The sequence below is a fragment of the Myotis nattereri genome, assembly GCF_964212035.1.
Source record: "Myotis nattereri genome assembly, chromosome: X".
In the NCBI taxonomy this organism is placed as follows: Eukaryota; Metazoa; Chordata; class Mammalia; order Chiroptera; family Vespertilionidae; genus Myotis; species Myotis nattereri.
The window spans coordinates 8,233,127-8,257,394 of record NC_138078.1 but is presented as its reverse complement, the minus strand read 5'-3'; the positions used below and the strand labels follow the sequence as shown (position 1 = coordinate 8,257,394).

Sequence of the window (24,268 nt, the reverse complement as noted above, 5' to 3'; positions counted from 1 at the left end):
AAAGACATACCCTCCTATTTGGGGAGAGCTTGTATTTTAGTGGTGGAAAACAGACAGTAAACAAGTGAACAAACAAATGAACAAAATAAAATAATTATCAAGAAAATAATACTGGATATTTACCTAGAGAAATAAAGATAAATATCCATATAAAATTGTATGTGAATGCTTATGACAGCTTTATTTATAATCATCCAAAACTGAAACAAACCCTAACATCCATTACCTGAAGAATAGACAAACAAACTGTGGTGTAGCCATTCAATGGAATACTACCCCATATTAAAAAAAGAACTACTTTCGACAAAGGAGGCATGAACATACAATGGAGTCAAGACAGCCTCTTCAATAAATGGTGCTGGGAAAATTCGACAGATACATGAAAAAAAAATTAAACTAGACCACCAACTTACACCATACACAAAAATAAACTCAAAATGGATAAAGGACTTAAACATAAGACGAGAAACCATAAAAATACTAGAGGAATCCACAGGCAGCAAAATCTCAGACATATGGCGAAGCAATTTCTTCACTGATACTGTCATTAGTAAATGATAATGCTCCTAGGGCAAGGGAAACTAAAGAGAAAATAAACAAATGGAACTACATCAAAATAAAAAGCTTTTGCAGAGCAAAAGAAACCATTAACAAAACAACAAGAAAGCCCACTGCATGGGAGAACATATTTGCCAATGTTATCACCAATAAGGGTTAAATCTCCAACATTTACAAGGAACTCATACAACTTAAGAAAAGGAAGATAAACAACCCAATCAAAAAATGGGATACAGACCTAAATAGATACTTTTCGAAAGAAGACAGAAGGCCAAGAGACATATGGAAACATGCTCAAAGTCACTAATCATCCGAGAGACACAAATCAAAACGACAATGTGGTACCATCTCACACCTGTCAGAATGGCTATCATCAACAAATCAACAAACTACAAGTGCTGGTGAGGATGTGGAGAAAAAGAAACCCTCGTGCACTGTTGGTGGGAATGCAGACTGGTGCAGCCACTGTGGAGAACAGTATGGAGTTTCCTCAAAAAACTAAAAATGGAACTCCCATTCCACCCAGTGATCCCACTTCTAGGAATATATCCCAAGAAACCAGAAACACCAATCAGAAAGGATATATGCACCCCTATGTTCATAGCAGCACAATTCACCAGAGCTAAGATCTGGAAACAGCCTAAGTGCCCATCAGTAGATGAATGGATTAGAAAACTGTGGTACATCTACATGATGGAATACTATGCTGCTGTAAAAAGGAAGGAACTCTTACCATTTGCAACAGCATGGATGGAACTGGAGAGCATTATGCTAAGTGAAATAAGCCAGTCAGAGAAAGACAAATATCACATGATCTCACTCATTTATGGAATATAATGAACAACATAATCTGATGAACAAAAACAGATCCAGAGACAGAGAAGCATCGATCAGACCGTCAAACCTCAGAGGGAAGGTAGGGGAGGGTGGGGTAAGGGGGAGAGATCAACCAAAGGACTTATATAAATGCATATAGGCCTAACCAATGGATATAGACAACAGGGGCATGAGGGCATGAGTGGAGGGCATGGGGGGTAATGTGGGGATAAGGACACATATGTAATAACTTAATCAATAAAGAAATTTAAGCTGAAACCGGTTTGGCTCAGTGGATAGAGCATCGGCCTGCAGACTGAAAGGTCCCAGGTTCGATTCTGGTCAAGGGCATGTACCTGGGTTGTGGGCACATCCCCAGTAGGAGATGTGCAGGAGGCAGCTGATCGATGTTTCTCTCTCATCGATGTTTCTGGCTCTCTATCTCTCTCCCTTCCTCTCTGTAAAAAATCAATAAAATATATATATATATATATATATATATATATATATATATATATATAAAGAAATTTTAAAAAAGAACTACTTATATATGCAACAACATGAGTTGAAAGAAGCCAAACTCAAATAACTACATACTGTATGATGTTATTCATATAACTAGGGGCCTGGTACACAAAATTCGTGCACTGGGGGGGGGGGTCCCTCAACCCAGCCTGCCCCCTCTCACATACTGGGAGCCCTCAGGGGATGTTCTACTAATGGCTTAAGCCCACTTCCTGCTCCCCTTGGAGCCGGCTCCACCCCTGCCCCCTCTGATCACCAGCTCCACGCCTGCTCAGGCCTGAGGCCTCTGGCCTGGGCAGGAGACCCCCAGCCCCCTCCGATCACTGGCTATGCCCCTTGGCCCCCCTCTCTGCCTCCCCCGCCACCTGCCCGGCCAACAAGCCTGGACACTTTAGCAGTGGGGCTGAGGGGACTGGGCGCTGCCATCTTGTGGCTATGGGCGCTACCATCTTTGTGATAGAGTGATGGAGTGATGGTTAATTTGCATATTACTATTTTATTAGATAGGATATTCTAGAAATTATTAGAAGCTGGGGGTGGAGGAAGGGGATAGACAACCAAGGACATGAAAGAATTCGGGGGACAATGAAAATGTTCTGATTGTGGTGGTAGTGGATTTATGACTGAATAAGTTTATCAAAATTCATAGAAATGAAGACCCAAAAATTTACTGAATGAAAATTGCACTTCAATCAACCTAAAAAAGAAATTGGCTGATAAAATAGTGTTGATCATTCCTTTGGATTGAGTAGCCAATAAAGACTTCCTAAACAAGGTGACCTTTAATGTGTAAAGTGAACCAGCAGCTTCTTAGTAGTTTTGAGGAAAATCAAATCATTTTAAAAGATGACTGTAATAAAATATCTTGGGAGGTAGAAAAAGAGGAATGGAGAATTTTTTTCTCTTATTTTCCAAAACATGTATTAAGAGAGAATTTCTTCAAACCCCACATACAAGGAAGATTTACAAGTGCAAATATGCAAATTTAGTCTCTTTTCGAAGGATGCTATTGACAAGCACAGTTCAAAAAAACCTCACCAGGGACCCTTTTCAGGCTATGGTCTATGTCTCATGATCAAGTTTGTATTTTTTTTTGGTTTGTTTTCTTCTATACATATTAAGTTACCAGAAATGATAATTAATCACATAAAAGTCTAACACTTTATAAGATAATGTGTGAGAAACAAGGTCAAAGTTCTTTGCTGCCCTTCTCTCCACAGAAAAATTGAAAAGGCTCCAATTAAAAGAGCCTTTCTGGGAAACCCCACTTCCATTGCACCTGCCCTCTGAACACTCTCAGAGTCTGCCAGCAGCTGTGACAGATCCATCACTATGGGGAGACAGGAGTTGACTTTCCTTCCAGAGAGGCAACATATGCTTCAGAAAAATCATAATATAGAGAAAGTATGAATCGGTAGCGCATATAATCTCTTCAACAGAGGGACAAGAACTTAAATTGTCTTCTCTCCCATCTGACTGTTTCTGAGTTATATCCTTTTATAATAAACTGGTAATCTAGTAAGTAAAATGTTTCTCTGAGTTCCGTGAGCCATTCTAGCACATGAATCGAACCCAAGGAGTGAGGATTAGGGGACCCTTTGATTTATAGCCAGTTGCTCAGAAGTATAGGTAACAACCTGGACTTGTGACTGGTGTCTGATGTCAGGGGGAGGGGATGGGTGGGTGTTACAGCCTTATAGGACTGAGCCTTCAACCTATAGTATCTGATGCTATCTCTGGCCAGATTGTGTCAGAATTAAGTTGAATTCTCAGATAACCAGCTGGTGGTTTTAAAAATATATATTTTTATTGATTTCAGAGAGGAAGGGAGAGGGAAAGAGAGATAGAAACATCAATGATGAGAGAGAATTATTGATTGGCTGCCTCCTGCATGACCACCACTGGGGATTGAGCCTGTGTCATGACCTTTTGGTTCATAGGCTCAACCACTGAATCACATCAGCCAGGCAACCAGCTGGTGTTTTGAGATGTTGGGAAGCCCCCCCGCCCCCAATTGGAAATTGAGTCTCAGAACAACATTTTCAAGGGTTTGAACTTTATTTGTAGCCATTGGACTTTATCATTTAGTTACTGCTCAAGCATAAACCAAGCTGTATTTATTATCCTCTTACTAGATGTAAAGTGGGCCTGGGTGTCATAGAAGACAGAGATCCCATGGAACTTCCCATATGATTAAGGAAGTAGAAAACACATCTATAAAAGGGACCTAGTAATACAAGATAGGGTAGTTTGGTATTTAATGAACAGGCAAAAACATCTTGGGATGGGGGGAAATCAGTTAAAGAAAAGATCAGGGAATGCTTCATAGAAGGGAAGGGATTTGGAGTAAGCCTTGAAGGATTGCTAGAATTTGGATAGATGGAGGAAATAGAGCCTTGTGGGAAACTGATATAGGGTTGAGCCTCGGACTGACCTGCTGGCAAAGTCACAAACAAGTCCCAGCTTAGAGGGCTCAGTCCTCTTAGCATAATTAGGCTTGACCTTATAACACTCCCCAGATCTTACCTGGGAAGCTAATGGGCTGAGGGAAGTGCAGGGAGTGTAAACATGATCAAAACAGGCGAAACTCACAAGAACTGTAACTATGGTAACCACTGCATTGTTTACCTCAGACTATAAAAGGTCGGTGCGGACTGAGCACGGGGTGGAAGTCCTTCCTCTTGAGTCGGACTTACCCGCCTGGTCCCCCAATATTTCCAAATTATCTCTTGTCTTTTCTGTTTCATTTATGTGCGGCAACTCTTGCAGATATTGAACCCTGAACCACGCGGGACATGGAAGGAAACATTTACGACAGAGCCTGGCTATCAGGGAGGGGAAAAGGAAGTCAGAGAGGGAAGAAGTCAGGTGGCACATATGTGAGACAATGAGAAGCAGACTTTAGCTAGAGCAGTGTTTGTTCTGGTGAGTCTTAGTATAGGAAGATAGAAAGACAGACTGGGAGGTGGAAGAGGACCTGGCCAAAGAGAATGGAAGGATCAGACAGAAGTTCATAATGCAGACCCAGAAAGTGAACTCCACATGTATTATTCAAAAAGTCTCCAAACCTCATTAATGGGATGCCTAAATTCTCCAAGCTTGTGGCTGGTGATTGTATTGGGCTGCCTGGTTTCTTCTCTGTTTTTGGGTATCTTCCAATAGAAAATATTTTTAAAGACTGGAAGAGCCTGTGCATCTGGGAGGCATTTGATATTTGCTTATTTGAGGAATTCCTGATATCCTCATGAGTGAGAGTAGCTAACATGGATCTTAAGAGATTTGGACCCAAAGGCATATAGCAAACTCTCTTCTGTAGTGTCCAATAGAACTTTCTGCAGTGATGGAAATGCTCTGTATCTGCACTGTCCAATAGAGTCACATATTGCTACTGAGCACTTAACATGTGCTTTGTGTGACTAGAGAACTGGCTTTTTAGTTTTATTTAAGTGAAATTTAAATAACTACAGTCCTAGGTGGTTTAGCTCAGTGAATAGAGCATCAGCCTGTGGATTGAAGGGTCCCAGGTTCGATTCTGGTCAAGGTCACATGCCTGGGTTTCAGGCTCAATCCCCAATAGGGGGCGTGCAGGAGGCAGCTGGTCAACAATTCTCTCTCATCATTGATGTTTCTCTCTCTTTCTCCCTCTCCATTCCTCTGAAATCAATAAAAATATATTAAAAAAAAATAACCACATGTAGTTAGTGGCTAGCATGTTGGACCATCCAGTTCTAGGTGTCAGGAAAGGCTGAAAACTACATTACCTCATAAATCCTTGGCAATAAATTCAAAAAATTCAAAGAATCTGTACTTCAAGAAGTCTGCATAAATGTAACATTTTCCTATTCCTTTACACATTCCAAATCACAGCAAAGGGGGAGCTTATGAACAGTCTTCCATGGAATTGAATAAGGACCACATCCCAATGGAACTGCTACATCTGTATGTTCTTAGGATTCATTCTGCCAGCTCCATTCTAGCAGAAATAACACTGCATAATAATACTGAAGCAGGCACAACATAACTTGGGCATTATATGCTGCCAACCTTACATCCAGCTTTAACCTTTACACTTACTGGAAAAGAAAACACAAACTCTACTTACCCTTTTCCTGCTGAGGGTCCAATTAAGATCTTAAATTCCATTATACAATACTAAGGCACCTAGTACAGAGTTGGGTATCTAGTTGGAAAGATCGTTATGTAAAAAATATATCCATCCATCCAACCATTCACCTATCTATCCAACCATCTGTCCACCACCTGCCCATCCACTTATCCACTCATCCACTCATCCATCCATCCATATTCTCACCCATCTACTTATCATTCCATCTATCCAATTATCTATTTATCCCCAGAATCTACTCACTGACTCACAAAGAATAGCTTTTCTCTCATTTACCCAAATAATGAGAGCTTAATAGAGAGGAACAAATAAGAAGCAGGTGACTGCATGATGCATGTTTAAGAGTATGCTTTCAGATAAATTCCTAAAAATGGAGAAGAATAATAAGAATGAGAAGAAAGAGTATGCATTAATGAACCATAACTTTAATTGGTAAATATTTATTGACCATCCATTTAGTACAAGAAACTGTACAAGATATATACAAGATATATAAGAAATCCCTGTCCTCAACATTCTTAATCTACTTGAAAAATTAAAGCAATGAATATATGAGGCTAAAAAAAGACAAATTAGTGAAATATTTCAAAACAGCAAGGTGAAAGATGTCACAAGATAATTTATGTCTCAGATAATAAGTCTCACATTTAGAAGAGGGTTAGGAAATCTGGGCTAGAATTGTCCAACTTAGGGCTTTAAGGAGGAGGCTTTTGCCAGATTCCAAATGATAGGCAAAATGAGAGATTAAAAAACCTCATAAGATTTTAAAACTTGGAGGGATCTTTGAAGTAATCTAGCTCAACTCTACTATTTTATGGATAATTCAACTAAGGTCAGAGAGTTAAATGACTTGGTCTGACTCCCTCTTACAGGAAATAGTGGCAGAAAAAGGCCTAAAGTGCAGGGCTATCAATGCCCATTCCAAGCCATAATTTACATGGGATGGGGAGTGGAGTCTTCTATTTAGGAAAGGAGAACACATTCTGGAGAGTGGGTGAGACACAGCATAAGCTAGGAAGCAGAGCCAAGAATTCAGTATAACCACCGTGTATGAGGACATCAGTGTGTATGTAAAGGAAGGAAAGTGTGGAAGGCGAGAGAAGGCAGGAACTTATATGAAGGAGTCTGAGTGCAAATCTGCAATTGGTTGGCCATACAAAAGTCAGAATTCTGGTTTCTGGGACTGCTTTGAAGTCTCTCTTTGACACAGTGGCAGCAGTATAAACTTTCCTAGAAAAATGTTACTCTTTTCATATTAACAAAGACTCAAGTTCATCTGGAGGACTGCAGAAGGGAGGTTGGGATAAAAGTAATGACATTGCTGGTCAACCTACAGGAAGCAGGGATGGATGATTATTGCTGTGTCTGTTCACAACTCAGAAGGTCTGATTCAGTAGATTTAGGATGGGGGATAAGAACCTGTACATTTTTAAGTTCCCCAATGACTGTGATGATCATAAGGTTTGGAGGGTCTTCTGGTTCACCCATTTTACCAATCTATCCACTACAGACTACCACTTTAGAAAACTCTTTGACAATATTTACTAAGTATATGACTCTTATGATCTAGCTATTTCACTCCGAGGCATATACTCAAGAGAAATAAACACTGATGTACCTCAAAAGGCATGAATACGAATATCTAGAGCAGGTTATCATCAACCCCAAACTGGAAACAGCCCAATGTCCATCAACATTAGAATGGATAAATAAATTGAGATATATTCATACAATGGAATACTACATGATGATTAAAAAGAATAAACCACTGCTATGTGCACCAAGATTGATGACTATCACAAACATAATGATAAGCATAAGAAGTATGATTCCATTTACATCAGATTAAAGAACTGGCAAAAATAATCTATGATAATTAAACTCAGAATAGTGATTGTCTCTTTATGGGGATGGGTATTACCTGGAAAGGAGCATAAAAGAAACTCCTAGGGTTCTGGGACTGTCCCATATCTTCATCTGGGTGGTGGTTATGTTGTTATATATTAGTAGACATGTGTAAAAATATATTGAACTGTACACTTGTTCAATTTACTGTATGTAAATTATACCTTATTGAGAAAAAATAGATATTGTGTATGTGTGGATATATATATTTACCCTACTAACCTCATGAGGTTGTTATAAAGCTCCGACATCTTTTAAAAATGAAATCAATAGCCCTAGCGGGTTTGGCTCAATGGATAGAACATTGGCCCTCAGACCAAAGAGTCCTGGGTTCGATTTAGGTCAAGGGCACATATCTCACCTCAGTTGCAAGCTCAATTCCAGCCCTGGTCAGGTTGTGTTCAGGAAGCAACCAATCGATGTGTGTCTCTTACATCAATGTTTCTTTCTCTGTCTCTCTCCCTCCCTTTCACTCTCTCCAAAAATCAATGGAAAAATATCCTTGGTGAGCATTAACAACAACAACAACAAAAATGAAATCAATAGATAAGTACTCTCATATTATTTAAGTAGCTCAATCCCTATTCTTGTTGAATTAGGTTAGATGCACTACCTGTGATTCAGATGATCCATCAACCTTTTAAAGCCTTAGCAAAACACAAGAAGTTAGTTATATGAATGCTCATAGTAATTTCTGGATTTGGGAAGGACGCACAGTAACTAACTATAGACTCACTGAAAACACAATAGAGCTGACAAAGTGTGCAACCCAGCTTTGAAAGCGCTCTTTTGCTGATGGTGAATTTGGTCTGCTTTGAAACTCTGGGGAGGGATTCTGTGCAGCTACATCTTTACATCCCATGCCCTCACTTTCCTCCCTACCCCCCCCCCACTCCCACCCCAAGAAGACAGTAAACATCATCTGTACCACTGCACTCACAACTCGGAAACAAAAATCTCAACTTCCCATCAAGAAAATTCCCCTCATCGTGAGGTGTCCTCGGCCATTGGTAATGAGCCCCAGACCTTCTGCCTGCTCCAAAGTTTGCCTGCCCTGAATCAATACTTGAAACTACCTGTGGTCATTAGTACCTTGTGGGCAAATGTTCAGGGTCACAGAAGGCTGGAGGTGAGGAGCGGGAATGGACAGACCCTGTCCAGCCGGTGCGATGTGCAAACCTCATTTCTGGGCTGTTAGTTTTCAATCTTTGAAAATGCCGTGTGTGCTGAGCAGTGTACTTCAGGCAGCTAAGTATAAACTCATGTCTACAAATACTGATAACATTATCTTATTTGTCCATTACTCAAAGCCAGATCACCTGAGGACTATTTGTTCCTCTGCGAAATGAGAATCCAGCACCACATGTATTAAAATGTGGGAAATTTTCTTTAGAGCATAAATTTGCAAGAGCTGTTTCTATGCCTTTCCTGGTACGCTTTCAAATCCTTAGGTATCTTTAACACTATAACATACAGTTGATTTTAAAATAGAAAGTTCTAGTCTTTGGTTCACTCTACCAATTTTTCTTAATTTGACAATCTGGTCTACGATGTGTCTGGAGTCTATTCATTAGTGTGTCCAGTTTCTAGAGCTCAGAAATACATAAGATACATTCAGCAATTTATGTGAGCATCCTGCAGGTATTTCCTGACTGCTTAATTCAAGCAGGTATTCAAAGAGTGAGTATGAACTTTTAAGAATGAATAAATAGAAATTGTTAAGCAGTAGGTTCACACAAGCAATGCAGTTCACAAATATGTATATTTCCCAGAATAAAACATTGCACTGACTCCCCGCCCCAAACACTCTAAACACAATGTATATGGAAGTACATCATCAAAGATATTAAAATTCCCCCAAATCTGACTTGAATGGAGCTTTCTCAAGAAACAAAATCCAATAATGCTTCATTTCACTTAAGAGATTGTTAGAAAAAACAGCACACAAGCTGTTCATTTACAGAGAGCCAAATACAAAATCAGCTGTGAGAAAAGTTCAACTGAGGAAAATGAATTTCAAGGAAATGCCACTTATTTTCTCCTGTTGGTCATTTCTGAAAGAATATTTTGCATTAGAAATGCAGTGGGGCTTTTCTAAAGATTTTCAAATGCTTCTAAGAAACATTTGCCTGGGGTTTAAACCCTATTAGTTGTGATCTTTTTTATTAGTAGTCAATTAATTTTGTAGGGGGGAGAAGTTAGGGAAAAGCCATGCTAAATTAATTTGTGTCCAGAAAATGCACCTCCATGTTATGCTAATTATTTTTCTTTCTTGCCCCCCCCCTTTTTTGCCATCCATTCCCTTTTCTTTCTTAAACCAACAGGTAAAACTCCAGAAGTAATCCCCAGAACAAAAAAACATGCCCAGAAGGGAATCTGAGTTTGAGTAAAACTTCCTTTTCTGCAAACAGCTCTGTCTGTCCCAATGTGGTAGCTCCTTTACTGAGGTATCCACCACCCTCAGAGAGAATGTAACTGTCGTCCTGTACTTACCTGTCTGCGGAGAGAGCCGTGAGTGTGAAGACAGACACCCCCACCGAGGTGAGCTGTATAAAGGGGATCAGTTTGCAGCCAATCCTGCCAAACAGCCATCTGTCAGCCAGGTACCGGCTGGCATCCACGGGAGCACAGGTTACCAGGAGGAGCAGATCTCCCAAAGCCAGACTGGAGATGAAGAGGTTTGGCACATTTCGCATGGACTTCACGGTACAAAAGATCTTGATCAGGGTGATGTTGCCAATGAGGCCTATCAGAATGATGACCCCATAAATTGCAGGGATGACATAGAGGATCCCTGGGTGGAACCAGTCCTCATTCATGGGGAGATCCATACTGTGATTAGAGAAGTTGCAGGACATGCTCTGAAGCCAGCAATCATTGAGAGCCATCCTCTAGATTCTCTCCCACCTACAAAGTGTCCTCAGATGCTGTTCCTTAACTTTTGCTTTTGCAGTTGGGTGCAGATGAGGACAAAATCTCTGCTAGGCTCTTTATTTTCTTTAATAAAAATGCTCTGAGTACATATAGACTATGGCATCAAAACTCTGTCACTATTTTGATGCTGGTACTGCTCTCATCTTCACATGAACAATGCAATGCAGTTCTAAATTCAGTCCAAAAAGGGCTCAGAATTAAACCCAGTCTGTATCAACTCTTTCTACCTCCATTCCAATCTGAGTCTCCCTCGCTGCAGTTAACTAAGAACTTTTGGTCTGCTATTTTCACACGGCATTTCCTGTCTTTCCTGATACTTAGACCCTGAAGGTTTAAAGTGGGTAGAAAAAAACGGCACTGAGAAAGCCTCACATCCTATAGGCAGGATGCCTTGCACGTCACTGGCTTCACTAGCAAACGGCAGCTCTGCTGAGCTGAGGCTCTGAAGAGGAACCGGGGCTACTTATAGACAGAGAATGCCAGCCCCCTGCTGGACACTTCAATCACTGCCCAGTCGCCTACTCTCCACCAGCAGACTGCAGTTCCAAGGCCAACAGATACCTTTGGCTTCTCACTTAAGATGCAGCACCTTTGGTAGGTATTTAATGTGTTGCTAGCAGTTTGCAGCGGCACTGCGAATCTTTCTGATGCTATTCTCACGAATCCAGATGGAACTCACATCTATTTTCTCATCTTTTCCAATACATTAGAATGACATGTTAAATAAGGTTGCTCTAAAATGAGGTCTGTCTCTAAATGAAATGCACACAGATGCACAGGGTGTGTATGTGTGAGCTGTCCCACTCAGCCTTCCCACTGCCTTTTTGAACGGGGATACCAGTGAGGAAAAATAGGCACGGGACTCATGCCTTAAACCTTCAGTAACTGCCTCTGGGAAAAACCAGAAGCAGAACACACACACACATGTTCTTTCCTGTGGCTTTGCCAGGCCAACCTCGTTCCCTCTACCGGGAGAAATTAAATCAGGAGCCAGATGTATTCTTAACTCTGAGACCTTTTCCAGAAAAATGGACCTTTTCTCCTTGGACCTAAAAATGACATGAATTGCCATTTTGATGCAATTATTTACTGAATGCTTGCCACGTTTTATAGCAAATTTCCTCTGAAGTCCTGGGTGAGAAATGTACTGTCAGAATACTGAGGAATTACGGTGTGGAAAAAATAACAGAGTGGACAGGGTGCCAGGAAAGGCTTTATTGAGGAGGTACTATTAGATTGGAGCTTAGACCTTTAGCCAACAATTTATAAATACATTACAAGGGTGTATCTTCAAGACTTATGTGGAACCAGCTCCATCGCAGGAACATCACAGGAAGCAGTTACTAGCAGATGTTGCCGTTGAAGGTTTGTTTGTTTTTTTCAGGTTCCATAGGAATAAAAGAACTTGCACTTATCACCATGCCAGGGCTCAGCAAGAAAGCCTCCAACTGCGTTGTCATGGAAATTTCCAGTGGGAGGTTACAATACTGAAATGGTCGATGTGCTCCTTCCATAAGTCCAAAGGACCTGTGCCCCTCTCAGTCAGCAGTAGAGAGTTTGATGTTGCACTCCTGGAGGGGAAGAGCTTCTCAGGGGAGATCAGCATCACCAGTAATGAGTCAATAACCATGAGCCTAGTGGTGTTGATTAGTTGATAACAGTATATATTAATGCAGTATATGGACTCTGTGATTAAATCCTGGCTTCCTCATTTATTATCTTGGCAAGTTATTTGGTGTCTTAAGCTTCAAGCTCTTTATCTGTAAAGTGGGAATAATTTGTGAAGTTAAAATTATTCATGTTAAGACTTCATAATATTTGGCACATAGTAAGTGCTCAATTAGTATTAGCTGGTATTGCTATAACTATTATTGTTGCGACTGAGAGAAATTTTAATTTTATTGTGATCTTACTTTAGGAAAGCCCAATAAAGTCAGAAGAACAATTGACCTTGGATCAATAGGCAAAAGGGCCTACTCACACAGGTGAATCAGCAACTCCCACATTTACTAGAAATACATTTATCAAACATCTACCAGTTTTCAGGTACTGCAAAAGCTTGAGAAAAATAACCTAAAGATACATTTTATTATAAGATCCATCATGATCCCAACTACTCAGCTCATAGTCAGAGGACTCGGTCTCAAAAATAACACAAAAAGGGTTCTCACATAGATTCTGCGAACGATTCTGTTTGTTCTATACTGGATTAACAATTTTGCTTCTCAAAATGGCTGCGGTGGCTTTCTTCTCTGATCATTTACCTTTCTTCCTCTCAATGACTATGATTGCTTCTGGCATTGTTTTTTTTGTCGTCATTACTGGAGGGATAGCCTTATATGAATCATGCCAAAACTCAGAGGAGTTCCACTCGAACTAGAAGAATTAGCGAGGCATTGAACTGCCCAGGGTCATCCTGCGAGTTTTGAAACAGCGGCAGCAACAGCAAGCACCTAGCTATGATATTATATTAAACCTGATATCTTTGAGCCTTTTAACCTTCTGAAAGCTCCTTGAGTATTATTTAAATAGAAATAAATGGGGCTTCTTAAAAAACAAAGTCACGACTTAGACTCCATCCTCTCTCTAGGACAAAGCAACTACCTTTTCTCCAGAGAAGGTGACATTTGATCTTAAAGGTTATGTGTTTGGCAGAACCTTTTGAACAGAATGTTCCTAGGGCACAGGCATAAAGGAAAGAGCATGGCATTGAGCAGGGAACAGCTATAAGTCCAGAAAGGCCGTCCAGATTGGAAGAGAGGGGGTGGGGAAAGAGCAGTGTGAAATGCAGCTAGAGGCAGGTTTGGGTGAGATTGTGATGGATCTTGTTTTTGTGTTAAGAAGTTTGGTCCAGACAGCATATTTTTACTTCACAAAGACAACTCCTGGTGTTCTTTCTGTCATTTCTTTGGATACCCCTCTATGTTGAGTCAATCTCACTTCTTAAATCCAACTAGGCCATTCATGTTTCTTCCCATGTAAGTTAAACTGATACTGATACATATTAATTTGTCAGGGCTGGTGTTAGCCTTATGTGTTCCACAGTCCTAGAGAGTTGTTCTAATGGTATTTTAGGAGCGAAGATATATTGAGGTTCAACACCTAATATTTTCTGGGAGCAAGGATGTTTGAAAAAAACTAATTAGAGAATTTTTATGTCATTTCAACTAATTGGCTGTAATGGCTCTTTCCCTCCCCACTATTATGTGTCACCTTCCAGCAGATCACAAAAAATATTTAGACATTTACTTAGCTTTTTATTTAATGGTGATCATGAGATGCCTTTGACTTATGAAAATAACATAGAACAAATATAATACAAAGTCCCTGTCCTCAGGGATTCCATTTTCCGAATAGAATTGGAGTGTGACTCAGCATCCTTTCTTATGTGTCAGGGCAGGGGTGTCACTTCTTGTTCTATTTCCGTCAAGCAAGTCACATTTTCCATTCTTCAAAAAAGTGGATTTTCTGTGGGACTTGATTATGAGGGGCAATGACTTGGTAGATTTTGGGAGGATAGGCAGACTCAACAGGACCAAAGACAGTGGAGATAAAGTCTCTTCCCACCAGCTATGTGCACAGCACTGTGGCTTCCAGTAGTTAGTGTACTTGGTAGAGTGACAATGAGTGTATGTAGACATCACAAATTATTATAGAGTGGGTAGAATTTGTAAGTGGAACCAGAGTAAAGAGAAGGGGATGCTCTGTGTCTGTTTGAGAGACAGTCTGCCTTGAACAAGGGTTTGAAGGGGAGTAACAAATGAGATTGAGTCAGCTGGGGAAGACTACATCAAGGTTTGAGTTGAACTTTTTAGCCTGTATGACACTGACTTTTAAAAAGTCATTAAGATTGCCTGGGGTGCTTCTTTAAAATACAGACCCGGGGGCCCTATCCCAGACCTACTGAATCAGAATCCTCGGGGATGGCACCCAAGAATCAGTATTTTTCAAGAGGTCCCCAGGGGATTCCCTCACTCTTGTACAGTGGGGACCAGTGATGTAGACAGTATGCGATCCAGAGATCATGACAACATGATAGTGCTTGTGCTTTTCCTTCTACAGAGGAAGAGAGTGAGTAAAGAAGCACATCCAGAAGATTGCTGCTATGACCCCTTTCTACCCAAAGTATGGTCCTTGAGTCAGCAGCTTGGGCATCACCTGAGAGCTTGTTAGAAATACAGAAGCTCAGACCCTCCCTACACCTCCTAAATCATAATCTGCATTTTAACAGTATCCCCAGGAATTTACATGCACATTAAAGTTTGAGAAGTGCTGGTGTACACATTAGGGAGATCTGGCAGAAAAGGTTAAGAAACCAGGGCAGGAACTGGGAACAGATACAAGACTGGAATCTCAAGTTCAGAATGGAACCAGCAACTGGACCAACATGAAACGGAATGAAGAGCCACTTGGGGTTTTTTAATATCCCTGATAATGGCTGGGAATTGTCCCAGACAGCGTGGCATAATACCGGTTTTTGCCATAATACTGGTGCAAGAATCCCATTACAAGTGTGGGGAATATAAGCAATGGAGAAACCTAAGATGGTGAATTCTTTTTTTAGGCTCATGACACACAGAATCAAGAGCAAGGGCAAGAGGCAAGCCACTCTGGAGGGAAATGACGAATCTGGTGTTAGGTATATTGAGTTCACTAAATGAACAAGGCGAAGAAGTCAATGGACATGAGAGCTGAAATCTGAAGGCAGAGAGGTAAATAATTAAGAAGAGTGCCTGAGAACCAGAAGGCTAAATGTTTAAATGTATAAGGAAAGGCTAACCAAGGATCACGTGATGTTAGCCTTTGAGGAGAAGGTCATATGGTGAGAATCAGTGGGTACTGAGCATGATTTCAGTATTATATTTGTGACAGCACCATGGAGAAGCTGCTGAAAACATTGCAGCATCTCTTGCTTGAGAAGAATCACAGATGTTAAATTTTAGAGCTGCAGCAGGAACAAAGGAGACGGATGACTCTATCCAGATCCTACTAGTATAATGCTGGGATCATTTCAAATCCCCTTCTCTTTTCTTAACACTGTGACTTTTCATGGGCTTGGGAACTTAGGAAAAAGATGGGGGAGTCTACTGAGAGAGTCATGTTTCATTTTGAGCCTCGCCCAGCTGCAGGAGTAAACATAGATGCCCAGAAATAGCCTAGAGTGAAAGACAAACTCTGTCAGACCAAAGATTAAGAAAACACCTGGTATGGTGGTTTTTAAATATATCCCCGAGCTCTTGATATTCTTTCCTTCAAGAGGTGGACATAAATTTCCCGTCCCTTGGATGTGAGCTGCACTGAGTGACTGGCTCCTAACAAATACAATGAGACTGCAGTGACAATGTGTAACTTTCAAGATTAGATGACAACGGACATTGCAACTTCCCCCATGCATTCTCCCTTAGATCACTTGCTTTGAGGAAAGTCAAACACTCACGTGACTCTAGGACAGGTCCACATGGTGAGAAACTGAGGCCTCCTCCAGTCCACAGCTAGTATGTCATTTTGGAAATGGATCCTCCAGCCTCAGTCAAGCTTTCAGATGCCCGAAGCGCCAGTTGACATCTTGAGTGTAACCTCAAGAGACAGAACCACCAGTCAATTCATACCCAAATTGCTGACCCACAGAGACTGTGAGTTAATAAATGGTTTTTTTTGTCTTAATCTACTATTTTATGGTAATTTGTTATGCAGCAATAGATAACATCTGGCAAGTAGAATGGTGGAGAGGGGAAGACGAGAAAACCACCAAAAGACATATAAAACAAAAAAGAAGTAATAGAAAAGTGTTATAAACCAGAGTTGAACCTTAAGTGGTCAGACAGGATGTGAGAGAAAGGAAAGTGTGGCCAAGTCTAGAACAGTTATAGAGGCTGACATAAAATATATGTATTTTTAAAATATTATAAATGAGCTGAATTTTCTTGCCCAGCCACCATATACCTGAATTTGGGGGAGGAAAAACCATAGAGGTGAGGTGCTCTTCTCAGCACATATCAAGGGGAATGTATTACTTGCTTCTGTAATAAATTGCCATAAATTTAGTGGCTCACAACAACAGAAATTTATTCTCTTACAATTCTGAAGGCCAGAAGTCTGAAATGAGTCTTACAGGGCTAAAACCAAGGTGCTGGCAGGCCTTGTTCCTTCTGGAGGCTCCAGGGAAAATTGTTCCTTGCTTCTTCCAGCTCCTGGAAGCTCCCACCATTCCGTGGCTAGTGACCGCATCACTCTAATCTCTGCTATTGTCATCACATTGTGCTCTCTTCTTCCAAAGTCAAATATCTCTCTGCCTCCCTCTCATGTGGACTCTTGGAGTACACTGGGCCCAATCTCAACTGCGTCTGTGATGTCCCTTTTGCCACATAAGGTTTGCCATATAACATAGTCACAGGTCCCAGAGATCAGGACGTGGATATCATTGGGAGCTATTATTTAGCCAAATGCAGGCTGCATGATATCCACATGGTTTATCAGTAGTGATGTTACTTCGATCACTTGGTTAAGGTGGTGTCTGCCAGGATTCTCCACTGTAATGTTGTTATTTGAGGGGAAAGCTTCCTTTTTAATTACTAGAGATATGACTGTGCTCACACCGCAAGTAATGATGTTAACATTATGTAATGACCATTTAACACCACTTACGTATTTTAAGCGCCACTATCTGCCAGACCCAGTTTTAGGCTCTGGAAATACAAAAATTAACAAGTAATGGTACCATCCTCAAGGAATTAATTGCCTAACTAGGAAACCAGTTTAAAGAAAGCCAGTTTATAAACATAAACAAGCTTTCCTTTTAAACAATCTGGACGCTACTTCAGAAACGACCTTTGATTGTGCAGACTTTCAGGTCATGTGAAAATGGAAACTAATTTTCTCATAGCTTCTGAAATACAATTGGATTTTCTGTGGCTATTTCTCACTTTTATATGCTCTCTTGGATTTTTCTCCCCAAAGGTGGAGTATCATCTCTCGGGTAGACCAATAAAAGTGCCATCAGGTTTCTCATGAGAAAGTCTGGCTTTTATTTTGTTTCCAGACAGCTTTATGGGACACAGAAAAAGCTAGGATGCACTTCCAGACTCTGGGTACTTGTGTAACTGAAGTGCATCTCCACACCTCACATTTCACCCTTTTTTTCAGCCTATAAAATAATACACCATGTTCTTCTCTAAGGAAGATTCTAGGAAACTGGTTTACCAGTAAGTAGATTTTTCTCCAGATGCCACTAGAGCACTTCAAACTCTGAGTGGTTCCATGGGAACTCTCATATAAAAACTCTTATTTTTACTGCCTGAACAAGGCTCACCCTAAATTAACTCCAAGCCATGTCTGAAATATAGATCCCAAACCAGGTTCTTCAAGTCAAATACTCTTGAAATGGAACAACTGAGAAATATACAGGGAATTTGTTGTTCACATACTGTAGAATTCAAGCTTCTCCTTATCCTGCCACAATATAGTAGAGACAGAATTTTATTCAAATTGCTTATTAGTTGCCTGTCTTTGATGAAATCACTTTAAAACTTTCTATGCTTACATTTTTCTTCCTACTATAACAGGGATTTAAATGACATTAAGGTTTTCCTTAATGACATTGAGATTCAAGTGAGATAACAAATAAGAAGCTATATTAAAAGGTATGAAATCCTAAACAATTTTAAGTTACTATATAGTAAATTATTGTCAATTTTGGAGGTGTAATAATGCTATTTGTAGTTACATTTTTAAAAGTCCTTATCCTTTAGAGCAAGGGTCAGCAAACTTTTTCTTATAAGGCAAATAGTAAATATTTCAGGCCTTGTGGACCATAGGGTTTCTGTGGGAAGCAGCCAATAGACAATAGGTAAACAATTGGGCATGGTTGCATTGCAATAAGCTTTGTTTATAAAACAGGAGGTTGATTCCTAGACCAGAGTTTGCCAACCTCTGTGTCAGAGAGATGTATTGAAGTACTTATGGATAAAATGATATGATAGAGAAGTAGGTAGGGACAAATGAACCAAGCTTGGTCCTAAGTTGATAACTGTTGAAGATAGGTGAAGGGTATGTAGGGGTTCATGTTATGCATCTATTTTGTATGTTTTAAATCCTCCACTATTAAAAGCTTAATTTATTATTAACAGAATTAATAATAATAATAATTAATAACCAAGATACACGTGTATCTTTAAGGCCTTGACTGGCTGGCATAAAGTGGAGCTTTCCAGAATGGTGGCACCATCATTCTAGCCATTCAAATATGCATTTCCTCTTCTCCACGTTAATCGGAGGCTCAAGTTAAAGTGCCATGGAGCCCAAATGAGTTGGGATGGAACCAGTTTCACACTGGTCATTGGCCTGTCAGTGTAACAAAATGTCTCTTAGATGCAGTAGGGAAATGAACTGATTTGCTTTATTTTTTTTACTACCCTCTCTCTCATCCATTCTTATTTCTCTCCATGGCCATACTAGTATATTTTAAGTTCTGCTTCTGTCCTACAGAAGCTAAAACATCTGAGGTCAATTTTTAGTTGAAGTTCATTTTTAAGACTATGTGTGCTAAACGAGGCCCTTTATCACAGGTGTCAGAAAAATTAGAAACAACTATGCTTATATCCTTAGTTTTCTGTATGTATTATATAGGCTCAAATAATGGTTCTAGAGCCTTACACAAAAATTCTAGAGAGGGCCTTCTTATACCTCAACAACAGCTAAATGTTCCCCCACGCGTCAGAAAGCTACTATTAGCATTCACCATTCTGTTTCTCTTAGCCAATTTTTCTTTCTTTTCTTTAAATTGCCAGATAAGTAGTACAGAATCCAGGGGAAGGGGTGAAGGCAAATGATATAATAATAGAAAGAGTATATGTTGGTTTAGATGTTTTATATGTTTTCCCTCATGGGGTCCTTACAACCACCCTATGATATAGAACTATTTCATCTCTTTTACAGATGAAGAAATTAGGTATAGGGCAAAGAAGCAACTGGCCTGAATTTACACAGTTAATAGTGTGTTCTGGTAAGTGGGTGCTTAACCATTAGCCCACACTCTTCTCAGGGAACAAATGGTAGAAGTAGAGAGATACTCATACCTTGGCGTTTTCCTGGGAGGTGAAATGGACAAATAGGAAAGAGGGGAAAAAAAGTGTTGAAACACAAGTAAGTAGAAAGTAGGGATAAGTAATTAGGGGGCTGAAAAACGAGTGGGAAAAAATCATGGGGAACCCAGCAGCTGTGATTTCTATTTCTTCCTTGGCAATGGTGTCCTGTGTTTTTTGTTTTTCTGGTTTTTTATTTGTTTTTTGCCTCTAGGGAAGTAAACAGGATGCTCAGTTCCTGTTTCATGTCTACAGTCACATTTCTTTAATATCAAAGTAATTTAAGATGCAGAATAGAGAGAACTCACTGGTTCCCAGTGGTGACAAGAGCTCAACTGTGCTTCCTTTTTTAATAAACAAGATGAAACATCCTCATGAAAACATGAGGCAAATTATGTGCTGTTTTGCTGAAAACACTGCTAGGCTTCAGTGTGACTCTTAAAAACAATGAACATGCCCCTGTTTCTGATCTCATAGCGAAGAGGCAACTCATAGAATCAGAGCAAGGCTTGATGCATTATATTTCATTTCCCTCATGTACTCCTTATTCCCTGTCCTAATTCCACTTCTGTATCCCTTTGCCAACAGTGAGGATGCCACCTTTCAAAATGAGCAGCTAAATTCTTCTGTTGGAATTAGAAAGACCTCACTCCAGTCATTCAAAAACATCCACTGCTCTTTGGGTTTTGTACCATTGGAATCAATTTCCGAAACGCATTCTCTTTCCTTAGCCAAAGGTTTGAAAATGTGGAAACCCTGAATTTGAGAAGAGATTAGTTAGACTCTCCCCATGCCTTCCTAGCTGGGAGGCTCACTTAGGGATGACACCTAATTATGGCTATAGCAAAGAAAGCCTAGTTGTCAAACATCCAAAATAAATAAATAAAAGTAGGGAAGTTAATAACTCTGAGCAGGCTGTGACAGATAATGATGTTTATGGACTCCTGAAGCATTTTGTTTGAGATTCAGTGACTTCAAATGGTCAGGGGAGCAGAACTCAATTAACAATTTTAAAAAACCTTCAATTAAGAAACACTGTGGAGGTGAAAACAAGCAGATTATAAAAAGAAGGAGAGGCTCCAGTCACTAGGCAATTCAGAAGCAATGCCAACTGTACTCTAGAGAAAAATGCTTTTTACCCTTTCTCAGAAACAAGGATATACAAAAAGTAGGGCTAATGTTTTTCTTTAGATATAACTGCTGCTGAGCCTAACCTGGACCCACTGGCCCCTTAAATTCTCACTCTCAGCTCCAGGTCCTTTCAGGAGTATTAATACGTGGGAACGTGTGTAGGTAGGGGATAGGAGTTTTAACTAGCATTTGCTGAGTATTCACCATGTAGCAGGCACTATTCTAAATGCTATCTTCTCTTTCCATTTTTTAAAAATCACAAATAGGTTTTTTTATTTGTTACCATCACATGTCTGAATTTTAAACAGATTCTGGGCTGGAGGCTCATATCCATCCGCTCGTTCAACTTTAGCACCTGTCTCATCCCCAGTAGCTTTTCCAGAACTGCTACCTTCACCATGAAGCTCCATGAGTTTTCCCGATTCAAACTTGGGCTTCTTCAGCATTTTGACTTTTCTAACAAAGACATCATGGAGCGGATAAATAGATTGGCAAGTCTTTTCTATGTCCTTTCCAATGCTGTCTGGAATCAATTTATTGACCATTTCTTTCAAGCCATTTGTCTGCACCTCTCGGGTCATGATTTCCATCATCTTCTTCCGGATTTGACAAACTTGCTGATGCTGAGCATAAGAGGTCTTCCGAATCTGATTGTTGCGCTTTTTAGTAAAATCAACACAGAAGAGACGAAGCAAATAACCATTGGTAGTCTTGACATAAACATGAGCTTCAATCATGGTCTGCCACTTCTTAACCATAGAGCACATTTTGTCATGGATAAGATCCATGCTATGGAAATTAGTCAGGCAGTTTTTGCCCTGAACATCCTCAGTAATTAGCTTGAATTTTCTAAATGCAACTTCATCATTCTGCAGATCAGCTAGGCTCACTTCAAAAACACTACCCTTGAGATCATCAGATGCAATTTTGGTTCTTTGAGTTCTCGTAACCAGTGTTTTTCCAATATTTCTTATATTGGACATAGCTGGTGCTTTCACATCATACCAATCTTTCTTAGAAAATGGATCAACCACTTTCTTCTTGGCTCCCTTTTTGCCACCTTTTGTAAGAGCTTGTTCTTGCCAACTGCCATGGTGCTGCTCAGAAAGCCAAAAGGCTTCTCTTTCCATTTTTAACCCTATTAGGTAAGTACTAGTAGCCATCTCATTTTAAAGATAAGGAAACCGTGGTCCAGAGAGATTTTGTAATTCTCACAAGATTACACAATTAGTACTGAAGCAAACTCAGATTGCAAACTCAGGCAATCTGGCCCAGAGCCCGTGCTCTTAATACCACTGTAGTTCCATGGGATTTCTAAATAAGAATTCTTGCTATCTAGATTCAAATAGTTCTCAGATTTCATTAGACCCACACCCCCATGACCACACATACCTTCTTAGCTGAGAAAGCTGAGACCCAGAGAGGTTGAGACTGTCACAGTAAACTAATGTTGCATGGGGGTCAGAAACCAGTCTCCTGTGAGCTTACCTATTCTCTTCTTCCATCTTTCATCAATGGCACTCTTTTAGGAGATATTTCATCAGAGGAACCATGGCAACATGGAGATGCACTTTTCAGATCTGCCTTTGTTGTTCAGCTACAAGGAGTATGTTTAGTTGAAAACCTGCAGTTGTTAAGTGCCTTCAAGATCTACCTTAACTTTCTAGCCGAGGCCATACTCTTCCTCAGCAGTCCCCAGCCAAAGACTCAGCATGGTGGGAACATTAGGGTCGTTTTTGCCCAGTGGTATAGGAATATGATTTCTTTCTAGTTTTCATTGCTTGGTGTCCATGTATGCATCCCAACATGGCAAGGAGCAAAGAGCATGGGTCTGAGTAGTGTAAAAACATTGGTAAATGGATCAAAACAGTGCAACTGTCAATACTGTCTCCCCCATATGTGAGACATGCAAATCTAGGGCAAGATTCACAGCCTCTATGTATTTCTATCTTAGCATTTATAAAATAGGAATAATCTCTAACTCACAAGGTAGTTGTGAGAATTAAATGATGCTCAATAAATAGTGGTTCCCATTCCCAAGATCATAGTCAAATTTTGTGCTTGATATTCACAGTCAGCTCCATTATAGCCTCTTGTACCATCTATGTATATAAAACCCTAATATGCAAATAGACTGAACAGTGGAACAACCGAACAACCAGTTGCTTTAACGTGCACTGACCACCAACGGGTGTGCATGGAACATGGCAGGCGTTGGCTGCAGTGGGATGGTGGAGCAGGTAACGCCAGACCAAGATGGGGCCACCAGTCACTGTCATTAGGGCCAGCCTCTGGTGGTTACTGAACATTCTTTGCTCTCATGCACCACTGTCCCACTCGGCGCTTTCACCTGCTGCCAGTACCAGCCCCGCTCACACCTGCTGCCGGCACTGGAGCCACTGCTTGTACCTGCTGCCAGCGCCCAGCACCAGCCCTGATCACTCAGCACCATCAGCAGGTGCGAGTGGTGGCTGCCAGCCCCGATTGCCCCTCACGGCTTCTCCACCTCCCCCTGCTGCTTGGCGCCATCAGCGGGTGTGAGTGGCAGTTGCCAGGCCTGATGGCCCCTGAGGGCTTCTCCATCTCCCCCTGCTCCTGAGGGATGATTGGGGCAGCAGCTGCTGCTCACACCTGCTGACAGCACCAGCCCTGCTTGCACCCACTGCTGGCGCTGGCCCCAATCGCTCCATGCTGATATGGGTGCTAGCGGGGCCAGTGCCATCAGTGCATGGGAGCAGTGGCAGCGAGAGCGGGGTTTCTGGCAGAGAGGGGACTGGGGGTTGTGGCAGGAGGGGCCAGACGGGGGCGCGGAGGATGGGCTGAGACCCGCACCTGTGCCCACCACAGCCCCGTGGCCCACAGTTCCTTTCAAGGTGTACAAATTCGTGCACTGAGCCCCTAGTATTTGTATAAAATTAGTGAATTTCCACCTTTTGATGAAAGACTTGATTTTTTTTATAAGCACACTGCCTTATGTGACTATATAATACCATATAGAACATAAAATAAAGTTATATGTCATAATCAATATACTTATATATTTGGACAAATTTATTTGATAAGGAAGCTGGTATAAATTTTACTGGGAGAAGTAAATTTTGAGTGGGAGACATTTTGTTGTAATTCATGATATGATGACAAGAGATGTTAGAGTTCTAAAAAGGCATGGAATGGTAAAAGGACTGGTTTTTTT

At 40.7% G+C, this 24,268-nt stretch overlaps 1 protein-coding gene and 1 pseudogene across 2 annotated transcripts in view; both read right to left on the bottom strand.

Annotated features, from left to right (window-relative positions):
• The window catches only part of GRPR (gastrin releasing peptide receptor), a 40,752-nt gene extending 29,360 nt beyond the window's left edge, over nt 1–11,392 (bottom strand). The window contains exon 1 of the mRNA XM_081081849.1: nt 10,424–11,392. Coding sequence (XP_080937975.1) covers nt 10,424–10,818 — 395 coding nt within the window. The 5' untranslated portion in view covers nt 10,819–11,392. The remainder of the gene's footprint in view (nt 1–10,423) is intronic.
• Nucleotides 11,393–21,347: 9,955 nt separating this feature from the next.
• LOC308511317 (small ribosomal subunit protein eS1-like) lies at nt 21,348–22,189 on the bottom strand (annotated as a pseudogene). Its single transcript has one exon. The product of its transcript is annotated as a small ribosomal subunit protein eS1-like (transcript).
• Nucleotides 22,190–24,268: the final 2,079 nt, after the last annotated feature.